Source organism: Mesocricetus auratus, unplaced genomic scaffold (genome assembly GCF_017639785.1).
Source record: "Mesocricetus auratus isolate SY011 unplaced genomic scaffold, BCM_Maur_2.0 Super-Scaffold_100003, whole genome shotgun sequence".
In the NCBI taxonomy this organism is placed as follows: Eukaryota; Metazoa; Chordata; class Mammalia; order Rodentia; family Cricetidae; genus Mesocricetus; species Mesocricetus auratus.
The window spans coordinates 17,939,893-17,967,123 of NW_024429188.1; the positions used below are offsets into that span (position 1 = coordinate 17,939,893).

At 41.4% G+C, this 27,231-nt stretch overlaps 1 protein-coding gene across 6 annotated transcripts in view; it reads right to left on the minus strand.

Moving 5' to 3' along the window:
* The window catches only part of Ctps2 (CTP synthase 2), a 122,745-nt gene that overhangs the window by 14,588 nt on the left and 80,926 nt on the right, over positions 1–27,231 (minus strand). For all 6 annotated transcript variants that reach the window (XM_040744083.1, XM_005074265.4, XM_040744084.1 and 3 more), the window contains 3 exons: positions 19,676–19,731; positions 16,308–16,404; positions 6,098–6,242 (listed from right to left, as the gene is read on the minus strand). In XM_040744083.1, coding sequence (XP_040600017.1) covers positions 6,098–6,242; positions 16,308–16,404; positions 19,676–19,731 — 298 coding nt within the window. The remainder of the gene's footprint in view (positions 1–6,097; positions 6,243–16,307; positions 16,405–19,675; positions 19,732–27,231) is intronic.

The window sequence follows — 27,231 nt, forward strand, 5'->3', positions numbered from 1 at the left end:
AGTAGTTCTGATTTTTGAGTTTGGTCTGCAATAGTCAATCGAATACAGTACATTACCGAGTACCTTCTCTATTGTTTTTAATACCACTATGCCTCTTATTTTGTCATGAAAAGATAATTTATCTGTACAAGAGACAATAAGTGTTGGTTGGCGTCATGATTCAAGGTCTAAAACCTAAAATAAAATGTTACTCAATTGTCTTAAAAGCCCAGTTTTATCTTTTAAAACCCTGTTTCCCCAAAGAGTTGTTGCAGTCCTGTGTACTGTTGACTGACTCCACCTGAGTTCTTATGTTCTGATACATAATGAGCACTACCTAACCAAGAGTTTTACTCTAACCTACAAATGGGCCTGACAGATGCCCACATCATAAAACTCGAAGCTGTTCTTAAACTTGTTGTGTAGCAACTGGGCATAAAAGCTATGCAGGGTAGACAGAGACACACATGTGCTGAAAACAGTAAATTGTATATCCTTCTGCTTTAAAATGGAGTTCTCAGGCTGAGGCTAAGGTGTGCGTTCAGTGTACAACTATACGCTTAACATAAGCAAGGCACCAGAACCATCCCCAGAGGAATTCCTCACACAGCTTATATAGATGCATTGTTTCTACAGACTAAAAAACTCCCCATTACAAGCACCTCAGCATATTCTACTTAGTACACATACAGTAGGATAGAAAGACTGACAAATTTTGGGGACATGAGAAACAAAAGGGAGCTCCTCACCCTGAAATTCAATAAAGTCTCTTGCCAATGGAGAATTGAGAATTCCAGAACAATTAGTTGCTAGCTACTTAAAGGCCCTTTGGGGGCTGGAGAGCTGGATCTTCCAGAGGATCCATGTTTGATTCGCAGCACCTATATGGTGACTCACATCAGTCTGCAACTCCAGTTCCAAAAGATCTGACGCCCTCTTCTTACCCCAGTAGGGACTGCATGCACATGGTATGCAGATATACATGCAGGCAAAACATCCCATACACAAAAGATAAAAATAAAGAAAATCTGAAAAAAGCCTTTTCCCCTTTCTAGCTAGAAAATATTTTCTAGGAATTTCATCCAAAACTCCATTTATCAGGAAAAGACACATACTAAACCCCTTAATGCAATCCCAGTGGCACATGGCTTCTCCTTACCAGACTGTAATGCCATCCAAGGCATCTCCAGAGCCATCTCAGATATCTCTTATCAAATAAAAAAGAAAAAGGGAAAAATATTTCTAAGCAACCCTTTGAGATGTATATATGGTTCATTGTAAGACACATCATTGTGATTAGCCCTTGAAGAGCCTGTACTCAACTTGAGTATGTCATACTTTCTGAGAGTCTCAGAGAACCCCACACTATGTTCTTACCATGTAGTATTTTATTCTGAGCACCTCTTTTTTCTTAATCATCTATATTAAAATATCTTCAATAAAATCTTCAACTCTACTTCATTATACCGGCTAGTCCTGAAATTCTCTTCAGTGTCCAAGTCACAAACCCCAGTTTGGCATGAATCAAGGTCCCTGAAAGTCTAGTGAAAATCCTGAAGCTACTGAGAATAACACTGAAGAGCTGTGTTCCTGTTCCCTTACTGTTGACACGAAGTTTTCTAAATTTTTCTTATAATTAGAAGAAACAGTCTCATTCTACTCTAACTGTAGTAGTAAGAGCATTCAAACTTGTGGTTACCTTTTTAAAACATGCATATATGTATGCCTGTGTGAGTGAATACCACTTGTGTGCCAGTAAGCAAGGAGGCCAGAAGAAGGTGGTAGATTCCTTGGAGCTGGAGGCATAGGTGGCTTTGAGTTGCCAGATGTAGATGCTGGGAACCCAAGTAAGGTCCCCTGGAAGAGCTGTAGGAATTTTCAATGGCTAAGCCATCTCTCCAATCCTTGTGTTTACCTCTTATAAATGGGACAGATTATATTTAGACACAGGAGACATAGTGCCAAAGATTACAATTACTCATTGAATGGATTATAATTTCCCATTAGACTTATTTACTCTAAAAATTGATTAATTGTACTTATCCAAAAAGAATTAATCTGACATCTTTCAAAAGGCTTGTAGGGTCAGACTGTAGCTGATGGCTTTCAGAATGAATTCTCCACTACTAACTTAAATCAGATCACTTTTCTCAGTATACATTATCTGTACAATGTGATTTATAATGACTACTGCTTTCCTTCCAGACATCTGGAATTTTGATGGATGGTAGGCAGAGAGCATGTGTGTGACCAGCCCTTAGTAAAAATCCCTCAACTCCAAGTCTCACTTGAAGTTCTTAGTACAGAAACAAAACACACACACACACACACACACACACACACAGATCAGTGCTGGGATGAAGGTGCACTTGATATCACTAAAGGGAGTAAGGGAGCACAGAAAACCTAGAAATGGACTTCTCCAAACTTGCTTACATCTTGTCCATGACTGATCACTGTGTGCATGCCCACTGTGTCACTGTCATAAATATTATCTGTGAATACAATCATATTCTGATTTTAACTCAAGAATTACTGAACATGTGGGTATTCTTAGGTGGGACTATCAAAACAAGGTTCTTAGTTTATTTTTGTTGCTGTTATTGTTTTGTATTTTGTATTTTGAAATAAGGTTTCAATCTGTAGCTCAGGTTGGCATAAACCCATAGTGACTCACATACCTGAACGCCCCAAGTGTTAGAATAATAGGTGTGAACCATCACACTTGGCTGTGGTGGCAGCTGCTACTCCTCCTCTTCTACCTCCTCCTCCCTTTCTTTTTTTTGGGGGGGGTTAGGGGTAGGGTCTCACTGTGTAGTCCTAGTTGACCTGAACTCAATAGTAGACAAGGCTAAGCTTCAAACTCAGAGTTGTGCCTTTCTCTGCTTCCTGAATGCTTGGACTAAAAACATGTACCACCATGCCCAGCTGCATGTGCTTTTAAATTACATTTGGGGGTGTGCATTATGGAGATCAGAGGACATCTTGTGGGAGTCAGTTCTCTCCTTCCACCAGGTGGGTCCTGGGAACCAAACTCAAGATTGCCAGGCTAGGCAGCAACTACCTTTACTCACTAAGACATCTCTCTGGCCTGATTTTGCATGTACTTTTCAGCAATTAATTTTAAAAAAACCTTAAAAATCCTACCCTAGCATGATACTGCCCTTGAGCCAACTTCTGTAAGCCTAAGACTAGGGAGAATTTAGCCTTCAGAACTGCTGCCATTCTGCAGGTAACAGAGGGGCTGACAATTTAGCTCACCAGCTCTAAATCCCTAAACAATATTCTTACTACAACTCCCAAGTGCTCGATGATAAATATTCTCCACAGGGCAGAATGCAGAGGTTACAGCTCAGGTGTTCTTACTGAAGCCAAGAATTGTTACACTCTGCGCCTTGAAGACATAGGCTGCCCATGTGCCGTACAGTTGAGTATCATCAGAGACAATTTCAGGGGAAGGGAGTCATTCACTCAGTGTCCATGCTCAAGCTGTTTACAAGTAGTAATCTTGTTTGAAAGAAACACAGCTCTAACTCAGCTTGTATCAGTGTGTGGCCAGCAGGACAGTCACCTGCCTTTCAAAACTCAGCAATCCCATGGAGGTGCCAGAGAGTAGTTGAGGTAAAAAGTCCTTTGTAATCCTGGTGTCTGTCACTGGATTAGTTACCATTCTTGTGGTTTGGGGGATTTGTTTATTGGGGTGGGGTTTTTTTGGTGGGTTGGGTAAGTTTGTTTGTTTGTTTATTTGTTTAAGCAAGGTTTCGCATAGCCCAGGCTAGCCTTGATGACCTTGAACTTCAGATCTTTTTTATTCCACTTCCAAAGTGCTGAGATTAAGGCATGCATCATCATGTGGTACAATGTGGTGCTAGGTGCTCAAACCTCAGGGTTCATACATGCTAGGCAAACATTCTCCAACTGAGCTACATTTCCTAGACTTTTTGGGTTATTTTACTTTATTGAAGCAGAGTCTTGATATGTAACCCTGGCTGGCTTAGATCCAACAGTGTAGACCAGACCAGCACTGGATTTACGGTAATTTTCTAGTCTCTGGAGTGCTAGGACTACACACATGTGCAAACACACCTGCCAATAATCACCATTCTTTATTGAGATCCCTGCAATATATCAGATTTAGACCACCCTCCTCTGCTGCCTGCAATTACCACTTTAGTGGAGAACCAACTGTGTGCCTGGTAACCAGGCAGACATAAGGAAGGCACCAACTTGCGATTGATGCATGACCTTGGAGGATTACAGGTTGGCTGAAATTTCAGTGGGCTCCATTAATAAGGCTTTTCTTCCCCCCAAGACTGTATCTGGCTCAGCTGTTTCAGGCAAGTGCTCAACTATGGAGGGGCTTTGCTCAGAAATGCCAGCCTCCATGCAGAGATCAATAGGCCTCACACAGCAGGTGGGTAGGACAGCCAGACTACCGAAACCACACACATCCACTTGTTAGCTGAAGCTTGCAAATAGCCAGATACTTATCAGTGTATAATTTCTCTCAGCCAACTAACTCGCTCCACTGTCACCTCCTTTCCTACATGAAAATCTGGAATAATAGAGAACGTAAGGTAGCCATAAAATGTCATAGCACACATGTGATTTGGAATTTGCCATTGAAATTTTCAATCTGCAACATAAACTGTGCAGCCTGAGGACCCAGGAATGTTTTCATAATATGAAATCTCTTGTGCAGAACAATAGCATACAGCCAGGCAATTTGGAGACCACATCTGAAGCAGGGAACAATCTGCAGAACCTTATCCTGCTCCTTATGGTAGCCCTCAGACACAGTTGGAAAGCCACTACCATGGTTAAAGACAGCAAAGAGTAATTGTTAATTTGGCAAGGCAGCAGGCATGTAAGTCATGTAAAACTGTTCCCAGATGAACCCACAGAAAAGCGAAGCACTAGAGCTGTGAGCTTCTCTGAACAACAATACCATTATAAGAAGGCTTGTGTAACACAAGCTCAAAGACATCCTTTGTACCAATGCTCCCTGATTTGAACTGCAGTCCTTCAATGGTTGTTTTCAAGGGTGATAGTTCAAGCATCATGCAGCATTACTGTGACAGTCAATCACTCTTCCTAAGTCTGGAATATTCTAAGTAGTTTCTTCCACATCTAAACTCTCTACACATAATGCATACAATATTCTCAGAGGAGAACAAGTACAGATATAAATTCTACCCAAACTATTATTTAAATGTAATGAAATCTAGGTCACTACCTTGATCTTAATAATTACTGTGCTGTTAATCTGGGAAATTAGAACAGCAATACCTTCCCTCCTCTCCTGTCTTTTGTTTGTTTGGTTGGTTGGCTCTTTTTTGTTTCTTTTAGGGAGGAGATGACGTTCAGTAAGTAAGGGTACTTGCCTAGCATACATGAATCTCTGGGTTCCATACTCAGGGCAGCTAAATGTAGTGACACATATCTGTAATCCCAGCACTTGGAAGTTAGAGGAGGAGGATCCAGAGTTCATTTTTGGCTACATAGAAAGTTCAAGAACAGCTTGGGCTATGTGAGACCTGGTCTCTAAAAACAAAAACAAAAGACATGATGTCTCTCTATGTATACCAAGTTGGCCTGGAATCCATGATCCTCCTGCTTCAGCCTCTCAAATACTGAAATACGGGTATACATCACTACAACCAGCAAAATACGTCTTTAAAATTTTAAATGATAATTTTCCTAAGGTAGATAGTCTCAATTTCCATTAATACTATGATAATGAAAAGAACAGCAAAACTTTAGGTATAAATGGTCATCCATTGAACTAAACAGAAATTAAATAAAAACAAACAATTTACTTAACTTTCAAGGAAGACATGAAAAATCAGATCTGATACTCTTAACTAAAAATAAAGTCCAGATACACTGTTGGATATAACTATGAAAGTGCTAGAAAAAAACACTGGGGTTATGATTTATAAGATCTTTCCACAGGAAAGACTTTAGCCATGATACTAAAGATAGAATGCAGAAAAAATAAATACATACTTTTTTCAAAACTTAAATTTCATAATGATACTAAATGTTGTGTAAACGCTAAGATGTTAGTAACCATGCATCTTGGTCCAATGCTAGGAGCATTAAGATAGTTAGTTACCTGGGCGAGAATCTGCTCATGTGTTGCAGATGGGCATTCAGATTGCCAGTTGCTGCAAGTAAGAGTCCCAGGTATGGAGGGGAAGGCTTCATCGGCCTAGAAGAAAACTCAGGATGGAACTGGACACCGATGAAATATGGATGCCCTGAAATGAAAGCAAGGATGAAGTGCTTGAATCAAACAGGCATGAAAACTGCTATAAAGGCTGCCATATAATTGAATACCAACCAACACTAAGCACCAAGGTGATTATTTAACTTGCCAACAGAGTTATTTTCAAGATTCAGTTTTTGAATAAAATTATAAATTGCAAAGTACATTTCACTTAATTAGAAACCTGGAAATTGTTTTTGAGGTGGTGGCAATGGTGTTAGACAAAGAAAGTGAAGCAAGAGCTTTTGAGTGCTAAGATGAAGTCTCCTTGAACATCAGCCCACTTGTCTGTTTTCTTTTGAGATAGGGTGACATGTAGCCCAGGCTACCCTTGAAGTGCTCTGTAGCTGAGAATGATCTTGAGCTTTTGATATTCCAACCTCTATCTGCTAAGTGCTAGGATTATAGATGTGTGCCACTACACCAGGCTTATTCAGTGATGGAGATTGAATCCAGAACTTCAAGCATTTTACCAACTTACCTACATCCCTAGCCCTAGCCTGCTTCTGGAAGGCCTTTCATTGTTGGCTCAATTTCCATGGTATCCCTAGACTTCAAGCTACCCCCCCCCAACCTGAGGCTGGGGAAATGGCATAATGGATAAAATCATTTTCTAAGCAAGCATGTGAACCTGATTTCAAATCCCAAGCATCCATGCAAGAGTTAGGCACCACTGCCCCATGCCTATAATCCCAGAATAGGAGGGTAAAGACAGGAGGATTTGGGGGGCTTCCTGGCCAGCCAGCCTAGCAGAAAGTGGGGAGTTTCCAGTTCGTTGAGAGACCCCCATCTCATGGCCATACACACATACACACACATTAATTGAGCATTCAATAGCTGGTATAGCAAGCTGGTTTCTTCATTGGAGCAAATTCTCCTAGACAGGTCTGACCTCAGAAAAATCCAGTGGAGGAATACTCTATATGTAAGCAGAAACCACCTTGAATTGCACAGCTACTCACCTATGAAAACTTAGCACAGGGAGTGATACCTTCTCCCTCAAAAAAAGAAGAAAAGAGCTTAGTATGCTGTTGCAGGGGTATAACCCCAGAGGTGGAGGCAGGAAGATCATGAGTTCAAGGTCATCTTTAGCTACACTTCAAGTTCAAGGCCATCATCGGCTACAGGAGGGCCTGTCTCAAAGCAAAACAAATTTCAGTGTCCTCATTAGTTTTCATTGTCAATGCAATAGAACCTAGAGCCACCTGAGAAAGGGTAACCTCAAGGGAAGAATTGCCTTGATCACACTGGCCTATGACCATGTCCTTTAAGAGATTATCTTGACTGATAAGGAGGGCCTGCCCACTGTGAGTGGTACCATCCCTAGGTAAATGGATCCGGGTTGTATAAGAAAAAAGAACATGATCTAGAAAGTAAGCCAGTAAGTAGTGTTCCTCCATGGTTTCTGCTTCAGTTCCTGCCTTGATTTCCCTCAATGATGAACTGTGACCTGGAAATATACGCCAAAATAAACCCTTTCTTCAGCAATGCTTTTGGTCATAGTATTTACAACAAAAGAAAGCAAACTAGAACAGTTATATATAGTGGTATAAGCCTGTAATGCCAGCGTTCAGGAGGCAGAGACAGGAAGATCGCCACAACTTTGAAGACAACCTAACCTACACTGTACGTTCCAGGCTAGCCTCAGCTACATAGTAAGATTCTGTCTCAGAAAAACAAAAACAGAATAAAATAAAAAACCAAGGGCATTAGAAAATGGCTCAGCAGGTAAAACCACTTGCCTCCACCAAACCTGAATTCCATCCCTGAGGCCCATGTAGTGGAAGGAAAGAATCAAAAACTATCTTCTAACTTTCATACACAAATCACAGCATGAGGCTTTCCCTTCACCCCCACCCCCACAAATAAGTAAATAAATGTAATAAGTTAAAAAACATAATAAACAAAAATTTATCTTATTTTAAAAACAAAGAATAGTCATCCACACTTAGAGAAGAAATTAAGCAATATAGCGTTAAAGTAAAACACATTAAACATTATAGCATAATATCTAGGGATGTCTTAGAAAGAAAAAAGACAGTACTTCTGTTTCTGCAGAACTACAGAGAGATAATGTGACAGAGATCATGTCATAGCCAGGGACAGACTATTTAAATGAAGGGATCATTGCTCAGAATCATTTTATCCAAACAAATTCTCTGTGTGGATATGAAGAATGATGAAAGAGGTTTTATTTTGATAATGCCCTATCAGTCAAACAAAGTACCTTTAATAATAATGCTCTTAATCGCTTTTAAGCAGATTTTGACATTCTACAAATCTCAAGCCTTGTTCCTCTCAGAATCCTTAAGGGACAGTAGAGACTCGTGGATGTGCTTCTAAAGGGTACTTAAGATCAAAATCTTCTGGGGAATAATTCTCCTTCATAAAATGAATTCCCTTGCAGTCAGCTTTTAAAAACTGCAAGGTTTTTACAGCAGCTCTCATTTCCTTCCCAGCCTTCATTAAATCTGAAGGCGTCAATGGGAATCTAAATCTCTGTGAAGAAAGTGGCCTCTCGGTATTTGCTGACAATAAGAGAAGCAGGAGAATGAAAAGAAAATAAGTACTTGAATAAAGTAAACAAACAGTTATTTGTTTAAGAAATTCTCTGCTCTCTTCTCACAAGCCAAGAGAGGCTGGTAGCCTTCAACAACAATCAGTGATCACACTTTAATTCAACATCAAAATGACCCCTGAAACACACCATTACTATTCTCATTCAAAACTCTACACAGTAACCAGACAGGGTGGCTTACACCTGTAATGCCAGTACTTGGAAAGCTGGAGCAGGAGGATTATCTCAAGTTAGTGACTGGGCTACACAATGTATTTTAGGACTGTTGGAGCTAATGAATGAATATCCTGTATCTCAAAAAAATTAAACAATAATAACCACCATAAAATATACTCTAGGCAGAAGACCCAGTGGAAATACAGAAAACTAAAATGCCTTGAAGATGTGGACAGAAGAAGGCTACCACCTGTGTTTACTCCTCACCTCCCAATGCCTATCTCAATGGTTCTGGACATGTTATTTAACCTCTCTGCACTCCAGCCTCCTCCATAAAGGAGAACTAACGACCACTTTGTGAGGCCTACCACAAGTACATATGAAGTCTCCAGCAGGTACTTTAGGATCAAGCATCTAGTGAGCATGCCAAATGTTCCTAGCTTTCATTCAGAGTCCAGGTAAGAGGCTATTTTGTTCAAGGCAGCCATCTCCGACATCAAGTCTCCTCCTGGTTTGGGATTCATCCTCCCTGCCCCCACCCACACCCTTCTGTTTGGGATTCTTGAAGTACTCAAATAGATTATGGAGCATCAAAAGGGGAAAAGACAGAAATGAGCATTTAAAGCAGAGAATTATGACATGGGCTGAGATAGAGAAAAAAATGCCAAGTTGTAAAGAGAGTCTGGAAGTCTAAAGCAAATAAGTTAAAAAAACAGGTTCTCCAACATCATTCAAACATTTCACTTTTTGTATTTGTGGGTTTTTTATTTGTTTGAGACAGGATCTCTCTGTGTCACCCTGGCTGTCCTGAAACTCACTATGTAAACTAGGCTGGCCTTGAACTCAGAGATCCAGCTGCCTTTGCCTCCTGAGTGCTGGGATTAAAGATATGAGCTACCATTCCTGGCTATTAATTTGTTTATCAATATGGTCTCCTCATGTAGCCCTGGCTGGCCTGGAGCCCACTACATAACACAGGCTTCAAACATAAAGTGATCCTCCTGCTTGACCTCCCAAATTCTGGAATTACAAGCATGCATCACCATACCCACCCAGTTCAGGCTACCATTTTGGAGTACCCAACACATACTTCACATTCAACAAATTAGAGTGGTTTCTCCAACAACTTAGCATAGTTGGACTGCAAAGCCAGAGCCCTGTGTGTCCTGTTTAGGAAGTACTAGACATGGGAGAACCTAGAGGCAGAGAGGAATTTGAGGACAAGTCCAACTTGAAGCCATCATGCAGTGAGGCTAAGGTGGCAGGGACTAGAAGGGAAATCTCAAACACTTTCTCTGCACTAGTAGACTCTGTGGCACTTGACAAGTGATTACAAGTTGGGGTGTGAAGGGGAAGGAAGAGCTTAGTAGTTCAATATCAAGTTGGTGATCTAGGAGAATGGTTCTTAATAAGGTAGGTGGTGGTTCTTGATTTGCCAGAGTCTACAGATGGATTTTTGTTTGACTGATTGATTGTCTGGTTGGTTTGGGCTTGGTTTGGTTTTTCAGACAAGGTCTTTTGTAGCCCAAGTAGACATCAATGAGCCTAAGGGTGACCTTGAACTGCAGATACTCTTTCGTCTACCTTCCAAGTGCCGGAGTTACACGCATGCACCATCACACCTGACATACAGGTACTGTAAATTGAGCCCAGGACCTTGTTCATTCTGGACAAACGCTCTGCCAGGAAGACAGACCTTTCCCCAATGCTGTAAAGATGGTATTGAAACACTACAACTAAGGAGTAGGGGGAAGCAGGTCTTCTACTAGTATCCATTGACCAGAGGCCAGGGATGCTGGCAAATACCAACACAGCACATAGGACAGCCCTACAACAAAGAGTGATCTTGCTCCAAATGTCAATGGCAGAGAGGGTAAGAAACTCCCAGGAGAGGAGACTGATGGTGCATTAATGTAAATCATCTTGAGGAAGAGTTTGGAGAGCACTGAAGTTTAGTTTGACATAAAATGAACATGCCAAGAGACCATCCAGACAAACAGATCAAGAAGAAATTTCTCAAGTGTTCAAATTCGTCAAATGAAGTGTATACCCATGGGTCTCGACTGGGGATTGCAAGTATTTCTGTAAAGGACTGAATAATAAATATTTTAAGCATTGCAAGCCATGAAGTCTCTTTCCTAACTATGCATCTCTCTTACTGCAACACAAAAAGCATTGTCAGAAGCAAGGGCACTCTGACTATCCCTGCCTTTTTGTGTGAGGGCTACCATAAACTCTTGGAATTACCACGCCTGGAAGTAGAACATAATACCCTCATTCCTGCCAGGCATGGCAGCCCACATCTGGGATCACAGCATCTGGAGGTGGAGCCAAGGACATCAGGAGTTCAAGGCAAGACTCAGCCAGGTTGAAGAAGACAAGCCTGGAATAAATGAGACTGTCTCAGAAAAAATAAAAACAAAACCAACAGGGGGGAAAGACCCTCATTCCAGAGGGACTGTGCTCTGCATCTATGAGGGAAGGATGCGGCAGAGAGAGGCCAAGAACAATCTGAACAAGCTTGCTGGTCCCTCAGTCTATCACACCTTATCACATTTCCAGAAGACTGCCTATTCCTCTTCAAAGCTAACAATAAGGAGTTTTCCCTGGGTCTTTTAGTCTTCATTTCTGAAGACCCTGGTGTCACAGGAAAATAACTAAATAGACTTGTTATGCTTTGTGATGGCTAATCTTGTCAACCTGGCACACCTGGAAGGAGAAAGCTGAAGAATTGCCTCTACCAGCGAGGCCTGTGGTCACGTCTGTGGGCCACCATGTTCTTGATAGATAACTGATGCAGGAGGCCCCAGCTCACTGTGGGCAGCACCAGCCCTGGGCAGGTAGGCTTGAGCTATATAAGAAAGGTACCTGGATGCAAGCTTGGTAGCAAGCCAGCAAGCAGCATTTCTCCATGGGTTTTGCTTCAAACAACTGCTTTGCATTCTTGTCTTAGCGTGCCTTGGTGATGGACTGTAACGTATAAGATGAAATAAACCCTTTTCTCTCACTTAGGTCAGTGTCTACCTTATTAATATGTAAGAATGACCTACATGGTACTTTGGGGGGGAGTTTTTGTTTTTTTGAGACAGGATTTCTCTGTGTAGGCCTAGCTGACCTGGAACTAACTCTGCAAATAAGGTTGGCCTTGAACTCACAGAGATCCACCAGCCTCTGCCTCACCAGTCCTGGGATTAAAGATGTACACCACCACCACCTGGCAGTGCTACTGGTTTTGGCAGCATGAAAGCTGAAGAACTGAAAGGTTCATGGAGAGATGAGGCTTGACGCCGTGTGGCAGTTAGAATCCCAGAAGAGAAGCTGGGGAAGGCCACTGATGAAGGTGAAGCCCCAGCTGCAGTGCAGACCCCAGGCTATGGAGGATTCCAGAACTTTGGAATAACATTCAAGGACGGCAGCAGGTGTGGAATGAAGCCAACCTGAACCTATAACACAAACTGTGTGCTGTTGGTGGCAAAGAAGAGAAGTGGGACTGCCCAAACCTTTTAGAGCTCAGAAGATCATGAATGAATTCCAGCCTGTGGACATGGAGTTTTTTACACTGTTAAGATTTTGGTTTTTCTTTGATCTGATTGTACCTGTGTCGGGGTTCTTCTTTCTTCAGATAAGAAAGTATATAACTCGTTTGTTTGTTTGCTAGTTTGTTTTTAATTTTACAAAAGCCCATAGTTAATCACCTTTGAACTTTTAAAGAGATACTGAACTTTTAAAGCATTAAAAATTTATAAGATTTTGAGACTTTAAAAATTTGACATATATTGTGAGACCAACATGAGATCTTGAGAATGAGAAGGAAAAGTTGTGGTTTAAAAGTCACATTTACACAATGGAGTACTATTCAGCAGAAAAAAAAACAACGGAATCCTGAGATTCGCAGGCAAATGGATGACACTAGAAGAAACCATCCTGAGTGAGGTAACCCAGTCACAAAAAGAGAAACATGGCATGTACTCTCTCATATATGGATTTTAGACACCATTTTGTTTTAACACAATGCATTTATCTTAAATCTTGGTTTTCCACATATATGTCAGAGCATCCTTTTTCTAGAAGGAGGTCTTTTTTCATTTCTCCAGACTGCCTACATATATCCTTTCTTCCTAGTGTTTAATTCAAATACAAATGTAATTGAAGAAATACTATAGTGGACACACATGAATGATACTCACACAAGGTACAAAAGAGAGAGTGAGCATGATGGAGATGAAGAAACATGGATTATTTTATTATCTGAACTAAATATCCCATCTCTGATCTCTAGTTTAACTATTTACAAAATAAGCATTAGATTACCTCTACATTCTTTTTTTTAGTACATTTAATACACATCAAGTCTACCTCTATTTACATTAGAACCAATTATGGTTAGGTCCCTAACTTCTCTGCTAATTCCAAGGTTAACAACCTCTGTTGCAGGTGAAGCATCGCTTTCTGATGAACTAGGTGAATAATATTAATATCTAGGAAGTCATTATGAGGAGGGAAAGCCAGGATAGAAACGTCTATAGTACTGAAAGGGCAATGGGCAAATTAACCATGGTAGGGAGACTAGGTCCAGGGTGGTAAAACCTGGTAGAAAGATAATAAAAGCAGGATAAGTAATTCTAACTTTCTTAACCCATACTTAAAAATGTGAAAATTAAATGTAAATAATTATGATTAATTTTATTAGAGTCATTTTCATACTCCCATCCCATTCATATTCTTCCTGTTTCTCTCTCTTGACTTTCTCTGTTGCTGGACTTTCTATTTGAATTAAATAGCTAGACTGTCCTTCAGAGGGATAGAATGCTTCACAATAATACACAATCAATATGTAATTTACTTTTTCTATCAAAATCCAATACATTAAACAGGGCAACATCATGTTGATGTCTATTGTTTTTATTCCAGAATGAGAGTACAATCATTTTAGTATAGAACATTACCAATAAGATCATTCAGTTATTTTTACCTAGATCTGTATGGTGAGCTATCTACTTCATAGCCTTCTGTTTCAAATTTAACCAATCAAATATTAATTATTCAACAGTCACATGTGTCTAGTGACTACAAAACTAGATAACACAGATATATAATCTTGCTGCTCAGATGTGTTTTATAGTCTTGTTCTAGCCCATCACCTGAGATATTGGTACAAAGAGAAAAACCTTGTGCACTATCTCAGACATCAGGAATCAGAACCTGTACCTTAATAGAAGCTAATTCATGTGTTTACACAGTGGGAATTGTGAGGTCATATTTTTCCCAACAGTCACTACCTTGACTCTCACATCTGGCCTCACCTACTTTGCTAACCAGTTCCCTACCAGAGTCCTCTATTAACAAGGTGACTATAAGGGCATTCTTTTCTGCACTGAGCAACTGTTGGTGTTATTTGTTTCGTCTGGAGATTCCCCTCAACTCTATCCCCATCTCTGTTTCCCCATGAATAAATGTCACTTGAAATCCAAAAAAAATAAATAAATAAAAAATAAAAGTCACATTGACAAGGGGTAGATTTATATAGCTAATCTTAGTTGTCAACTTAACACATCTGGGAAGAGTTGAAGAGCTGCCTCCATCAGATTAGCTTATGGTCATATCTGTGGAATATTTTCTTGACTACTAGTTGATGTAGGGGTGCACAGCCTATTGTGGGCCATACCATCCCTAGGCAGGAGGTCCTGGGCTGTATAAGGAAGCTAGCTGGATGTGAGTCTGGGAGCAAGCCAATTAGCAGTATTCCTCTGTGGTTTTCCTTCAAGCTCCTGCCTCAGCTTCCCTTGATGATGGACTATACATATCCTGAAAGATGCGAGTTGCTTTTGGTCACAATGGAATATCACAATAACAGAAAAGCTAACAGAACCCACTTTTCTCTTTTATTTATTTTCTTCCAGAGTTGAGGACTGAACACAGGGCCTCCTACCACTGAGCTAAATCCCCATCCCTTGCTTTTCTCTCATTAATCTTTTGTTACAGGAATGTCAGCTGTGACCTTTATGATGAGTGAGGAAAAGGTCATATCCTTCTACCCCTACACCAATCTCCAATAAAACTATTTATGTACACAGAACCTTAAATGTCACATAATTACATAATTATTTTCTCATACACAAATATCCTTTTAAATTTTTTAATCATTTGAAAATGTGAAAAAGTATTAGTTCAGCACACACACAGGAGAGAGAGAGAGAGAGAGAGAGAGAGAGAGAGAGAGAGAGAGAGAGAGAGAGAGAGAGAGAGAGAGAGAGAGAGAGAGAGAGAGAGAGAGAGAGCACTGACTGATTACTCCTGGGCAAGAGAAAGAGTTGAGACAAGCTAGGACCTCAGGCATACCACGTCCTTGCAGGGCTGAATGAGAAGAATGCTGCCTTATGTCTTGTCAGTAACAAACATGTACTTTTGGGCCTATGCTTTCAGAGTCTCCTAGCCTGGTCATATACAATTTCTGAGCTACTTATTTATTTCCTGTAACCCAAACCTTCCTCAAACGCACTATCAGCCCAAGCTGGTCTTTAAATCAAAGCAATCTCCCTGAATCAAAACTTTTCAAGGACTTTAATTACAGGCTCTCTTCTGTGCTCTTCCTCAACAGAAGTCTAGTCCTATGTGTTTTGTTTGTTTGTTTGTTTGTTTGAAGACAGGGTTTTATGTAGCCTAGGCTGTCCTCAATATGTATCCAAGGATAACCTTGAACTTCTGCTCTTCCTGCCAGGATTATTTTACAAGTGTGCCACCTTACCTAGGTTATACTGTGCTAGGGGCAAAACCTAGGGCTTTGGACATGCTAGGCAAGCATTCTACCAACTAAGCTACACCTCTAGCCCCTTGTTTGATCTTTTGAAAAAGTGCAGTAATTAGTGTCTAGAAATTCAGTGACTGGCCCAAGGTTGTCTGTCCTTCAAGCACAAGCAGCAGAGAGAGTCAGAAGAGGAGGTGGGACACTCATACAATAAACACCCATAATTACCACCAAGAGCAAGGAGAAAGTAAGTGGGCATCAAGCTGTCTGCTTTCTGCAGAACATTTAGCTTAGAGTTAACACAGGATGGAGAGAGAGGAAACGACAAAAATGCCTACTAGTAGTACAGTTGGTAGACTTGGGAAAATACAGCTATTGATGCTAAGTCCAGACTAACAGGTCCACAATGGTAAGGATTATAGGCAACGTGTTTTCCTTGCTTTCTGAAGTTCTGTATGTATTTCAAGGGACCAAGGAATTGGGGAAGGGGACAATGAACTAGATCCCAAATTAGTCTGTGTTTGACAAAAAGGTGTTAAGTCAGCATGAAACTTTCTAGAAACAAAGAACCCACTTACCTGTCAGTTCAATAATTTCCATCCTCTTCCCATCTACATCCTGACCAACAAAACAAAGGTCTTTCTTCTCAAATTGGTTGATCAGGTTAGGGTTTACCTGGAAATACAAGGCAAGTTTTTGAACTACAGAGCAATTCGAACAGTTTTATGAAGAGGTCTGCATCCGTTGGTGGGGGTTTCCATTGCATTCACCCCTCTACTCAATTTCTATATTCAACACCCCAAATCTAATTTTAAATTCGTGATGAACTTGAGATATGACATCTAATTCAAGTCATATGAGCCTGGGAGGCCCATGCTGCATCACTTAGAGACAAGATTCAAAGCAAAGGACAATGGTACTGTAAATATTCTCAATCAGAACCTCGAAACTAACAATTTATAGACATACTGGTATCTGCTGCTTTCCTGAGTTAAGTATACTTAACAATCTGATGGCTAATCTTCACTTTCAGTCTAACTGGATTTAGAATTATTGGGAAAACACACTTCTGGGCATGTGTATGAGGGCATTTCCAAAGAGTTACTAAGAAGGTAATATCCATCCTGATGTAAGCACCACTACCTCATAGATAGGAGCCCTGAACTGAATAAAAAGGAAAGCAGGAGAAAATAAGCTGAGCACCAGCATTCCTCCCTCCTTCGCTCCCCTCTTCTTTCCCTCCTCCCTCCCTCCTTTCTGACTGCTGCAAAATGATATCAGCTACCTTATACTCCCCCATCATGATTTCCTTTTAATGAGGGCCTATTTCTCCTTAAACCATGAACCAAATTAAATCCTTCCTTAAGTTTCTTTTGTCTGTATTTAACAAAGCAACAAGAAAGTAACATACATTATCTATCCCCAAATTCTAATTTTTTAAACGTCTGTGTGTATAGTATGTGTGTGTATAAGCGTGTTTGAATGTTCATGGGTACATATGGGTAAGGGTGCGTGTGCACAAGTGTACTTGCACATGGAAGCCAGGGGTGGATGTTGGGTGTCTTCTTCAATAGCCTATTGAGGTGAAGCTTTCTACAGAACCTGGAGTGTGCCCAGCTTGCCCCAAGGATCCTAGCCTTCTGTATGCTGGGATTACAGGCAGGCCATCACAATTGCACTGCACTTAAGTGGGTGCTGGGAATCCAAATTCTAGTCCTCACACTTGTGAGGCAAGCAGGTAACCCCCTGAGACATCTCCCCAGACCCCCAAATTACAAGTTTGATTGAGAATTGAAATTCTTCTTTCCTTTGGTCTTGGGATTCTTATCTGTCCCATTCCAGAAGCTGACTCCAATTGGCCAAGCCAAATATGATAAACCCATTGTGATGGTTTGAATAAGAATGCCCCTCATAGGCTCATCTATTTGAATGCCTAGTCATTAACTATTTGAGAAAGTTTAGAAGGCTTAGGAGGTATAACCTTGCTGGAGGAACTGTGTCACTGTGGGGTAGACTTGAGGTTTTGAAAGCCCACCCCAGGCTCAGTCTCCTTCCCTCCCTCCCTCCTGCCCTCCCTTCCTCTCTCTCTTTCCCTGCCCCTCTGGCTGTGGATCAGGATTATCTTTCAGCTACTGCTCCAGCTCCATTTGTGAAGCCATGCTCCCCGCCATGATGATAATGAACTAAACCTCTGAAACTGTAAACAAATCCCTGATTAAATGCTTTCTCTTTTAAGAGCTGCCTTGGTCATGGTGTCTCTTCACAGCAATAGAACAGTGACTAAGCCACCCAGTCCTCTTGGCTGTGAAAACCCAAGTTTAAAGCTACCATTGTTCAGAATGGCACTGGCAATGGTACAAATTCAAGGACTGAAAGGTAATTTGAGTTAAGCTAATTAGGGCTAGGGAAGTAGATGAGTTGGTAGAGTGCTTGCCTAACATGTATGAAGCTAGCTCACTCCCAACCACTACATAAAACTGGGCATGGTAGCACATGCCTGTTATCTTAGCACTGGGGAGGTATCAGTTGGAGGATCAGGAGTTCAAGGTTATCCTCAAGTACATATGGAGTTCAAGACCAACCTAGGATACATGAAACTATGTCTCAAAAATTTGATTGGTGGCACAAGCCTTTAATCCCAACACCTGGGAGACAGAACTGGTCAATCTCTGTGAATCTGAGGCCAGCCTAATCTACATAGGAGTTCCAAGCCAGACAGTGTTACACGGTAAGATTCTGTCTCAAAAAACAAAACTAGGGCTGGAGAGATGGCTCAGCAGTTAAAGGCTAGGCTCACAACCAAAAATATAAAAAACCAAAATTAACAGACAAGCAAACAGGTGACCTAATTAGACTGAACAAAAGTTCCACACTACTTCAGTTGCTGCTGGCAACCATCTTATAACGAGAGAGAACACTCTGGGCAAACCAGACACACAGAAAAGGGAGGCCAAGTGAACCATGGAGTCAGCAGAAGTGCTGGTTGTACCATGTTTCCAGTTTGCCTGTGACCTGAGCTACTAAATGTCCGTAGTGTTCAAACTGGTTTGAATAAAGAACAAGCAGAGATTCCTATTCTTCAAAGGCAAACACAACATGACTGACTGACTAATCCCGAATGACTATCCACAGTTCCACACGCCATGCTTTGCCTGTTGCAATCTCAGCAGTTAACTCCTCTAGGTCATAGGGCACAAAGCCTCAAGTTCAAGTTCAATATGAGCTTCAGAAGAGGTTCCTGAAAGCTACAATCCACCATACAAGATCCAGAAACTCCTTGTTGAAGGTTATCTTTCTCAAACCTGAGAAACAAGAGGCAGAGGTTAAGGAGGAATGGTGAGCTTGTTTTGGTCTATGATATGGGATGTCTTTCTGTACGCTGCGAATATGTTTTATTGCCACTGGTTAATAAAGAAGCTGATTTGGCCAATAGCCAGGCAGAATAGAGCCAGGTAGAAAATCCAAGCAGAGATAGAAGGAGAAGAAGGGCACAGTCAGAAGATTCCAGCAGCCACTGGGGAAGCAAGATGTGAGGTAACAAGACATGAGCCTCGTGGTAAATTATAGACTAATAGAAATGGGTTAATTTAGTTGTAAGAACTAGTTAATAATAAGCTGAGCTAATAGTTCAAACAGTTTGTAATTAATATTCAGTCACTGTGTGGTTATTCAGGAATTGACAAGCAGGAGAGAAATGTCCAGTTACAGGTATAAAGCAGTCTTTTTGCTGTGTCTGTTTATTTGCATTTGGGTTCTGTGATACTCTGCCATTATCTACTCTGTTATCACAACAGCTCTCTGAAAGTGAGACATGCTAGGGAAATTTAGCAGCCTTACCTACAGGGATTACAAAGAGGGACACTTTTCCCAAAGGGCCTACTTACAATTGCTGGGGTTCATTGCATCAAGTATCCACATCCCTCAGCAATTCAGATGAAAGGCATACCTCATACCGATGTCTGTGTCTTTCTTCTACATAAGGAACGTCACCATAAAGCTTCTCTGTAAAGACATAAAAACAGAATTAACACTAAGTGATGAACTTCAGAAGCACATCTATGGAGAGTGTAGAGGAAACCTCTGTGATCTCAAACTGAGTCATGGAAAGGAGCAGACTCCGAGGAATAATTTAGATTTTCTTGTCTTACGGTAGAAAATCCTGCAGCAACACTCTTGTCCCTGTCTACCCAGTGCTAAGATTAAAAAGCACACTGCCATGCCCAGCTCTTTACATGCTGCTGAGGATTGGAACACATATTCTCACACTTACAAGGCAAGCACTGTATCCACTGAGCCATCTCCCAGCCCCTATGCCCAATTTTTATGAAGTACTGGGGATCAAACCCAGGGCTTTGGACATACAAGGGAACCACTATACCAACTGAGTCACATCCCCAGATCCACCAGCATATTTTCTTATCCTACTGTACTGACTAGTTTTGTGTGTCAACTTGACACAAACTAGAGTCATTATAGGAAGGAGCCTCAGCTGAGAAAATGCCTCCATGAGACCCAGCTGTAAGGCATTTTCTCATTTAGTAATCCGTGGGGAGGGCCCAGCCCATGGTGAGTGGTGCCATCCCTGGACTAGTGGTCCTGGGTTCTATAAGAATGTGAGTTGAGCAAGACAGGAGCTCTGTGTCAGCTCCTGTCTCCAGGATTCTGCCCTGTTTGAGTTCCTTTCCTGACTTCCTTCAGTGATGAACAGCAATGCTTAAGTGTAAGCCAAATAAACCCTTTCCTCCCCAACTTGCTTTGGTCATGGCGTTTCATCAAATAATAGAAACCCTAACTAAGACAACTACTGTCCACATTACTGCATATTCCACCTTGAAAATATGGTTTGACCCTAAAAGTTGACTTCTGGACTGGGAGCGTAGCTGAGTAGTGGCGTGTGTGAGTGCTAGAGTGCTAGTTTGGCGTGCATAATTCCTGGGTTTGGGTTGGGGGAGATGACTCGGCAAATGTAAGCATTTGCCTCAAAAGCCTGACAACCCAAGTCCAGTTCCCAAAACCCAAATGAAAAACCAAATGTGGTTTACATTTGTAATGCTATAATTCCTACAGCAAGCTGGGGGGGGGGTGGGTACAGGAGAACTGTCTGGAAGCTTTCCAGCCAGGTACCTTAAATACGCACCACAACAACTAAAACAAGAGACTTTCCTCAGCAAAGTCCAAGGCCAACGAAGAGTCAAAAGTTCTCTAGCCTCTATATATACACTGTGGCATAATATGTGCATACAAACATAATCATATATAAACATATGCACATGGTTTGGCACATATATGCCCACATACACAAACGTAAACACATTAACACACTCCACAACTCTCAGAGACAGATTCTAGGTTTGATTCCCTAGTACTACCAGAGGTTGGGGGGGGCATAAAATGAAGACAAAGATTTAACCACAACGATGTTCACTGTTGTGTTATTTAACAGACAACAGATGGAAACAAGCTAAGCCTTAAGACCAGAGACTGGTGGATTAAATATCACTCATTTGCCTATGCTTCTTAATCAGGAATGTGTGGGCTTCAAATCAAGCAAGGAGGCACTTAAACAGCCATGTAGCTGCACCACCATAGCTCAGAGCAGCACCTTCGGCAAGACCTTGGGCACAGCAACCTACAAGATGGATGCTCAGTGACTAGAGGACCACTTGAATAGAGCCAGTTCCATCAGCAAACTCCATTCAATTAGGTTACAATACTGGAACACACTAAGAAAGCAGTGAGTATCTCCATAGCATCAGCCCTCATGGTGCAGATCCTAGCACACATCTAAGGAACAAAAAGTGCTGGAGTTGCTGTCAAGATCTACCAGAATAAGGAGCCATACTCTGTTCAGTAGACAGCGTCCATACTCTGTTCAGTACAGAGTGGCTATAGACTCTCAAAGACATCATGAAGCTGGAATAGGAAGTCTCAACTGAGAAAGACCAAATTAATACCTTGTGACTTCATTCGAGCTTCTGTCTTGAAATAAAAAAATACCAATTAAATGCCTCTGTGTGAGTGATGATCAAAGTCAAGCTTCTATTTGCAACTCTGCCCATACAGACAGAATGTGTGGTGATGAAATGAATAATAGTGAATAGTTACGGTGTTTTAGAAGATGGGCAGTGGTGGTCCATGCCTTTAACCCCAGCACCCTGGAGGCAGAGGCAGGCAAATCTCTGAGTTCAAGGCCAGCCTGGTTTACAGAGGGAGTTCTGGGACAGCCAGAGCTGTTACACAGAGAAATCCTGTCTCAAAAAATTTAAAAAAAACATTTTAGAGAAAAGTGGGGAGAGTTGGGGCAAAAGGCACCTTTGAGAGAGTTCCATTGGATGTACTGCCGAAGGGTGGGGTAATTCAGGATCACCTTTGTACTAAGAACTATTGGTTCATAAAAACCAAAGGAAGTATAGGAAGCATCACAGGGATACACAGTTGGAAAGTAGGGAGACATTATACCAACTCTGTAAAAACTTCAGAAACTGCATGGTTTATGAACTATTATCTAGCTTAAGACAGTCTGCATTTGCTAAGGTGTCTATCTCACAGATGACAGGAAGGGGGAAGGAGGAGGAGACAGAGACTCTGAAACCAGACTGAATAGCTTTAGGCCCCTTTATACCATTTAACAGATGTGTGCCTTGAGTAAATAATCTAGCCTCGATGTCTCAGTTTTCCCTATCTCTGAAATGAGAATTATGATTATCCCTAATTTATAGGGTCATTGTGAGGAGTAAATAAACTCAAGTATTAGAACAGTAAAGAAATCAAATCTGTAAGTGTTGTTATTTCGAGATAATGAAACAGAATCAGGAAAAAAGGATATAGAACATAAGTTCTATGTGGTAAAAGACAAGATAGGGACCTGTCTGATTCTTAAGACCAACACTTAACACATAGCAAGGAGTGGTAGATCTGTGATGAATACATGAAACATGCATATCTAATGCATTTCTGGAAATTTTGTTATTGATTTACTTATTTATTGGTATTGAAGATTAAACACAAGACCTTGCAACCACTAGGGAAGTGTTTTATCATTGACTGAGCTACACTGTCACTGTCAGTCTTACTTTTTACAACAATTCTTTATTTTGAAACAAGGTCTCACTAAGTTCCCTGAGCTTGCCTTAAACTTGCTCTGCAGCCCACACAGGCTTTGAATTTGTAATTCTCCTGCCGCAGTTTCTGGAGGAGCTGGGATTACAGGTTTAAGCGACCACATCCAGCTGTTTGGATTTTATTTTATGCATTAAAATCTTTCTTGATTGCTTACAAATCGATTAGAAATAAACTCAGAAAAGCAACCCATGATGATGTCTTTAAACATCTGTTAAGAATAAGCTTAGTGGCTGGTGAGATGACTCAGCAGTTAAGAGCACTCATACACATAAAATCCAATTTGAAATTAGTAACATCAGAAATTGTACCCATAAGTCTCACTGCATGACTGTTCAAATGTGAGTTGAACAAGAATGGCAACGATGAACTTGTCAAACTTCAAACTGCATGGGGCAAAGGCCACACTGCCCCCAACCCTACAAAAAACTGAGGAGAGCTGGGAGTAGGAGAGGTGGTCTTCTCCAGAGAACACAACAATTGGTTGTCCAGTGCCAAACAGTCAGCCCGGGAAACACACATCCAAATAACATCATAGAGATTCCGCAGGTAATATTTATCCGGTCATATAAAATCCACTTGCTCTTCTCCACAGGTAATATTTATCCGGTCATATAAAATCCACTTGCTCTTCCATTGTTTTGTTTCTCACTACACCTGACCCCCTAGCCTTGGCATTTTGGTCCCCAATAACTTTCTTTCTACCCATGGAGTGGTCCACTTCAGTGGTTTCACTGCACTGTCACTTACAGTTGCAAGACAAGTGCTTTACCAAATGAACTATCTCTCAAGCCCTCTATCCAATACTGATTCAGCCCTTGTGTGCCTCCCTTGTGGACAAAGAAACTTTCTTTTTAATGTTATTTGTTGGTTTTTCCACTTAAGGTTTCTCTGTGTGGCCCTGACTGTTCTGGAACTCTGTAGGCTAGGCTGGCCTTAAACTCAAGCGTACTTACTGCCTCTTGTGCTGGAATTAAAGGTGTGTGCCACCATGTCCAGCCAAAGCCACTTTCATAAAGAGCCCTGGGCAGGATCTTATTTTCTGAGACCCCTGCTCCCATAAGACACTGATCCTAGAACCCATTGGACCTTATTTGGAGACTATCAACAAAAGGGACTTTTAGCTTTGAGGAAAGTTCAGAATTTGCCTCTTTAAGTTCTAGCCATTCTATATCATGTGGGGGTCAAGAGTCGGCTCAGTGACTTTCCAACAAGTGACCTGGATGACAAAGATTCTGTTCTATGCAAAATGATCATTGGGTCCTAGGGTGTGACAGGAATAACTGAAAAGCTGCACATTCAGGAGCTGAGTATAGCAGTACATGCCTAGAATCTCCAGCCCCTTGGAGGTGAAGGCAAGATGGAGCATTCCAGACAAGCCTGACCTGTGCAGTGAAAGCCAACCACCACAACCCAAGGGCTAGGGGTATATCTCAGAGAGAGCCCGTGTCTCCTATGCACAAAGTTTGTTCTCTAGCAAAAACACCACAAAGAAAGAAGACAAAAGTACAGAATCAGGGCCTGCTTCTAGCTTTCTCCCTTCCTTACTTTTGAACTTTAATGTCATTCCTTTCACTTTTATGAAACAACTCATCAGTTTTCAATATCTAAACAGCTTCCCTTTCCCTAATTTTACAGTGTGTGTGTGTGTGTGTGTGTGTGTGTGTGAGTGCACACATATGTTTTGCCTGCATATATATCAGGCATTTGAATGTATACTATATGAGTGCCTGGTGCCTAAAGATACCAGAAGGGCATCTGATCTTCTGGAACTGAAGTTACAGATGACTGTGAGCCACTATGTGGGTGTTGACAATCTAACCCATGTTCTCTGAAAGAGCAGCCAGTGTTCTTAACCATCAAGCCACCTCTCCAGGCCAGTGTGTCAAATTTTCAAGGATAAAACACCACAATTTGAACATGCCATCGATGCTTTTAACCCTACATGGCAGTGCTTGGTTATCTTTCGTGGATTTGGTTTGTTGGTGCTTAGGAGAGAGTCATGTGTGTATTAGGCAAGCATTCTACCACTGAGTTATATCCTTGAGCCTCTTTTTCTAAGAAAGAGAGAAGACGGGGGTAGAGGGAAGAGAGAGAACCTGTAAGACAAAAAGGTTATTTGCTCCCTCTCCTCAAGCCAGCCTCACCCCCACCCACCTAGGTGCAGAGTCTCACCAGGGCATCATACACCAATGGCAAATACTCCACCAGTGAGCTATACCCACAGCCCAACTGATTCCCATTTGTTGCAGAATATTTGTTTACATTGTAAAGACATGTCTTTGCCAAGGCACCTTCTGACTGGTTTAATAAAGATGGCCAATAGCTAGACAGGAAGAGAATAGGTGGGATTTCCAGGGAGAGAGAGAACTCTGGGAAGAAGAAGGGTGGGATTAGTCAGAGAAGAAACAGGAGGTATAGAACAAAAGGAAGGTAACACCACATGACAGAATGTAGATTAATATAAATGGGCTAATTTAAGTTATAAGAGCTACTTGAGAACATTCCTAAACTAAGGCCGAGCTTTTAAAATTAATAATCAGTCTCCTTGTCATTATTTGCAAGCAAAAAAATTCTGATTAGGCTCAGTACTGGAGGCATACAGAGACTCTTTTAAGAGGCCCTGCTACTGAGCACTTGAATGGGACTTATGAGCGGTGGCATGCTACTCAGTGATGGGAGACTAGGTAGAAACACCTGCTGCAGTGTGGATCCAGAAACTTCCCAGAGCTGGGGCAGATAGACCAGCTCCAGGCTAGGGTTCAAAAGCATGAGGCTCCATTCTTACTGACCTAAAGAGGGCAGAGCCAGCTACCAGGCCATATGTTAAACTGAGGGCCTAACCGCTGCCTAGCAGTTTAATGTTTGGTTCACATGGTCAGAGAAGACTGCATTATCACAAAAAGTCAGGTCCAGGTTGAAAAAAGAACTCTGAAAAAGTTACAGTGTGCTTAAAAATGTGCTTAGATGCTAAAGAAAGAAAATGGGTATATGCAGTCACAGAAAACAAATAAATAAATAATTTAAAATAATAAAATAGACTGGGTGGTGGTAGTACACACCTTTAATTCCAGCACTTGGGAAGCAGAGGCAGGTGGATCTCTGTGAGTTCAAGGCCAGGCTGATCTACAGAGCAAGTTCCAGGACAGCCAGAACTGTTACACAGAGAAACCCTGTCTCAAAAAAACAACACACCAATCCAACAAACAAGAAGTTCAAGGCATACCTGGGCTACATGGTGAATTTAAAGACACTCTGGGCAACTTAATGAGACCCCCATCTCAAAATTAAAAATTAAAATGAACTGGGGCTGTAGCTCAATGGCAAATGCTTGCTTGAGACTCAAGTTCAATGCCCTTTACTGAAAAAATACATTTCAGAAAGTAATATTTTAACAATGATACTGTAGGACCAGGGAGATACTCTCAGTAGAAGGGTAGAAGCCAACATATGGACAGTGTCACAAGACCTGGTTCTGACTCTCCCAGCCTCCCAGGTGTTCTTTTGCCTTTCAGCTAGACATTTCTTCTGCCAAAAACTAGAGATGCTGCATTAAATAGCTTGGTGTGTATTTTCTGCCACTTAGCAGGATAGTCAACAGGCAAACAGAAAGTGAGGAAATGTCATCTTTCACTCTTCTCCCTACCATGTACTGTTTCTTGTTCAGATCACAATTCAGCCAACCCCACAGCCAGCCCATCAACAATGACCCATCTGTTTGCTTTCTTTATGTCAAATAGTTGGAAAAAATTTCAAAAGACCATAAAATGATACAAAACTAAACTTCAGTGTGTCGTAATTTATAAAAGAGCAAGAGGAAAGGAAACCATGCAACAGATCTTCCACAGAGGGCTTTTTATTAGGGGAAAGGTAGTGAGGAAAAGGGGGGAATGGGAGGAGGGAGAGCAGCCTCTGAAGACAGGAGCAGCAGAAGAGGAGGGGGAAAATGCTAAATCAAAGGCAGCAATTAAGAGTAACTTCTGTTCTTAATAACAGAGCAGGCAAACTAATAAATTAAGCAGGAAACTAGGGAATGCAGGACAGCAGCACAGCTAATGCCATTCTGAACTCACTCACCTTTCTTGCAAACAATCTGACAGAATTACCAGTCATAAACTGTTCATAGCCTTGGACCTAATAACCCAACTCCTGGAAACCTGTCCTAAGGAAACATTCAAAGGAACAAAATGCCGGTGCGGAGATGTCCCAATCAGCATTTTAAAATGCTGGAACCAATCTGAAGTGGTTATCAGCAGGAAATGAATCAGCACATTAGGGTTCCTTAACTCAGACTCTGTATGCCCGGAGCCAGGTACACTGGTACACACCTGGAGTCCTCAGCATTCAGAAGACTGAAGAAGGAAGACTACTTGAGCCCAAGAG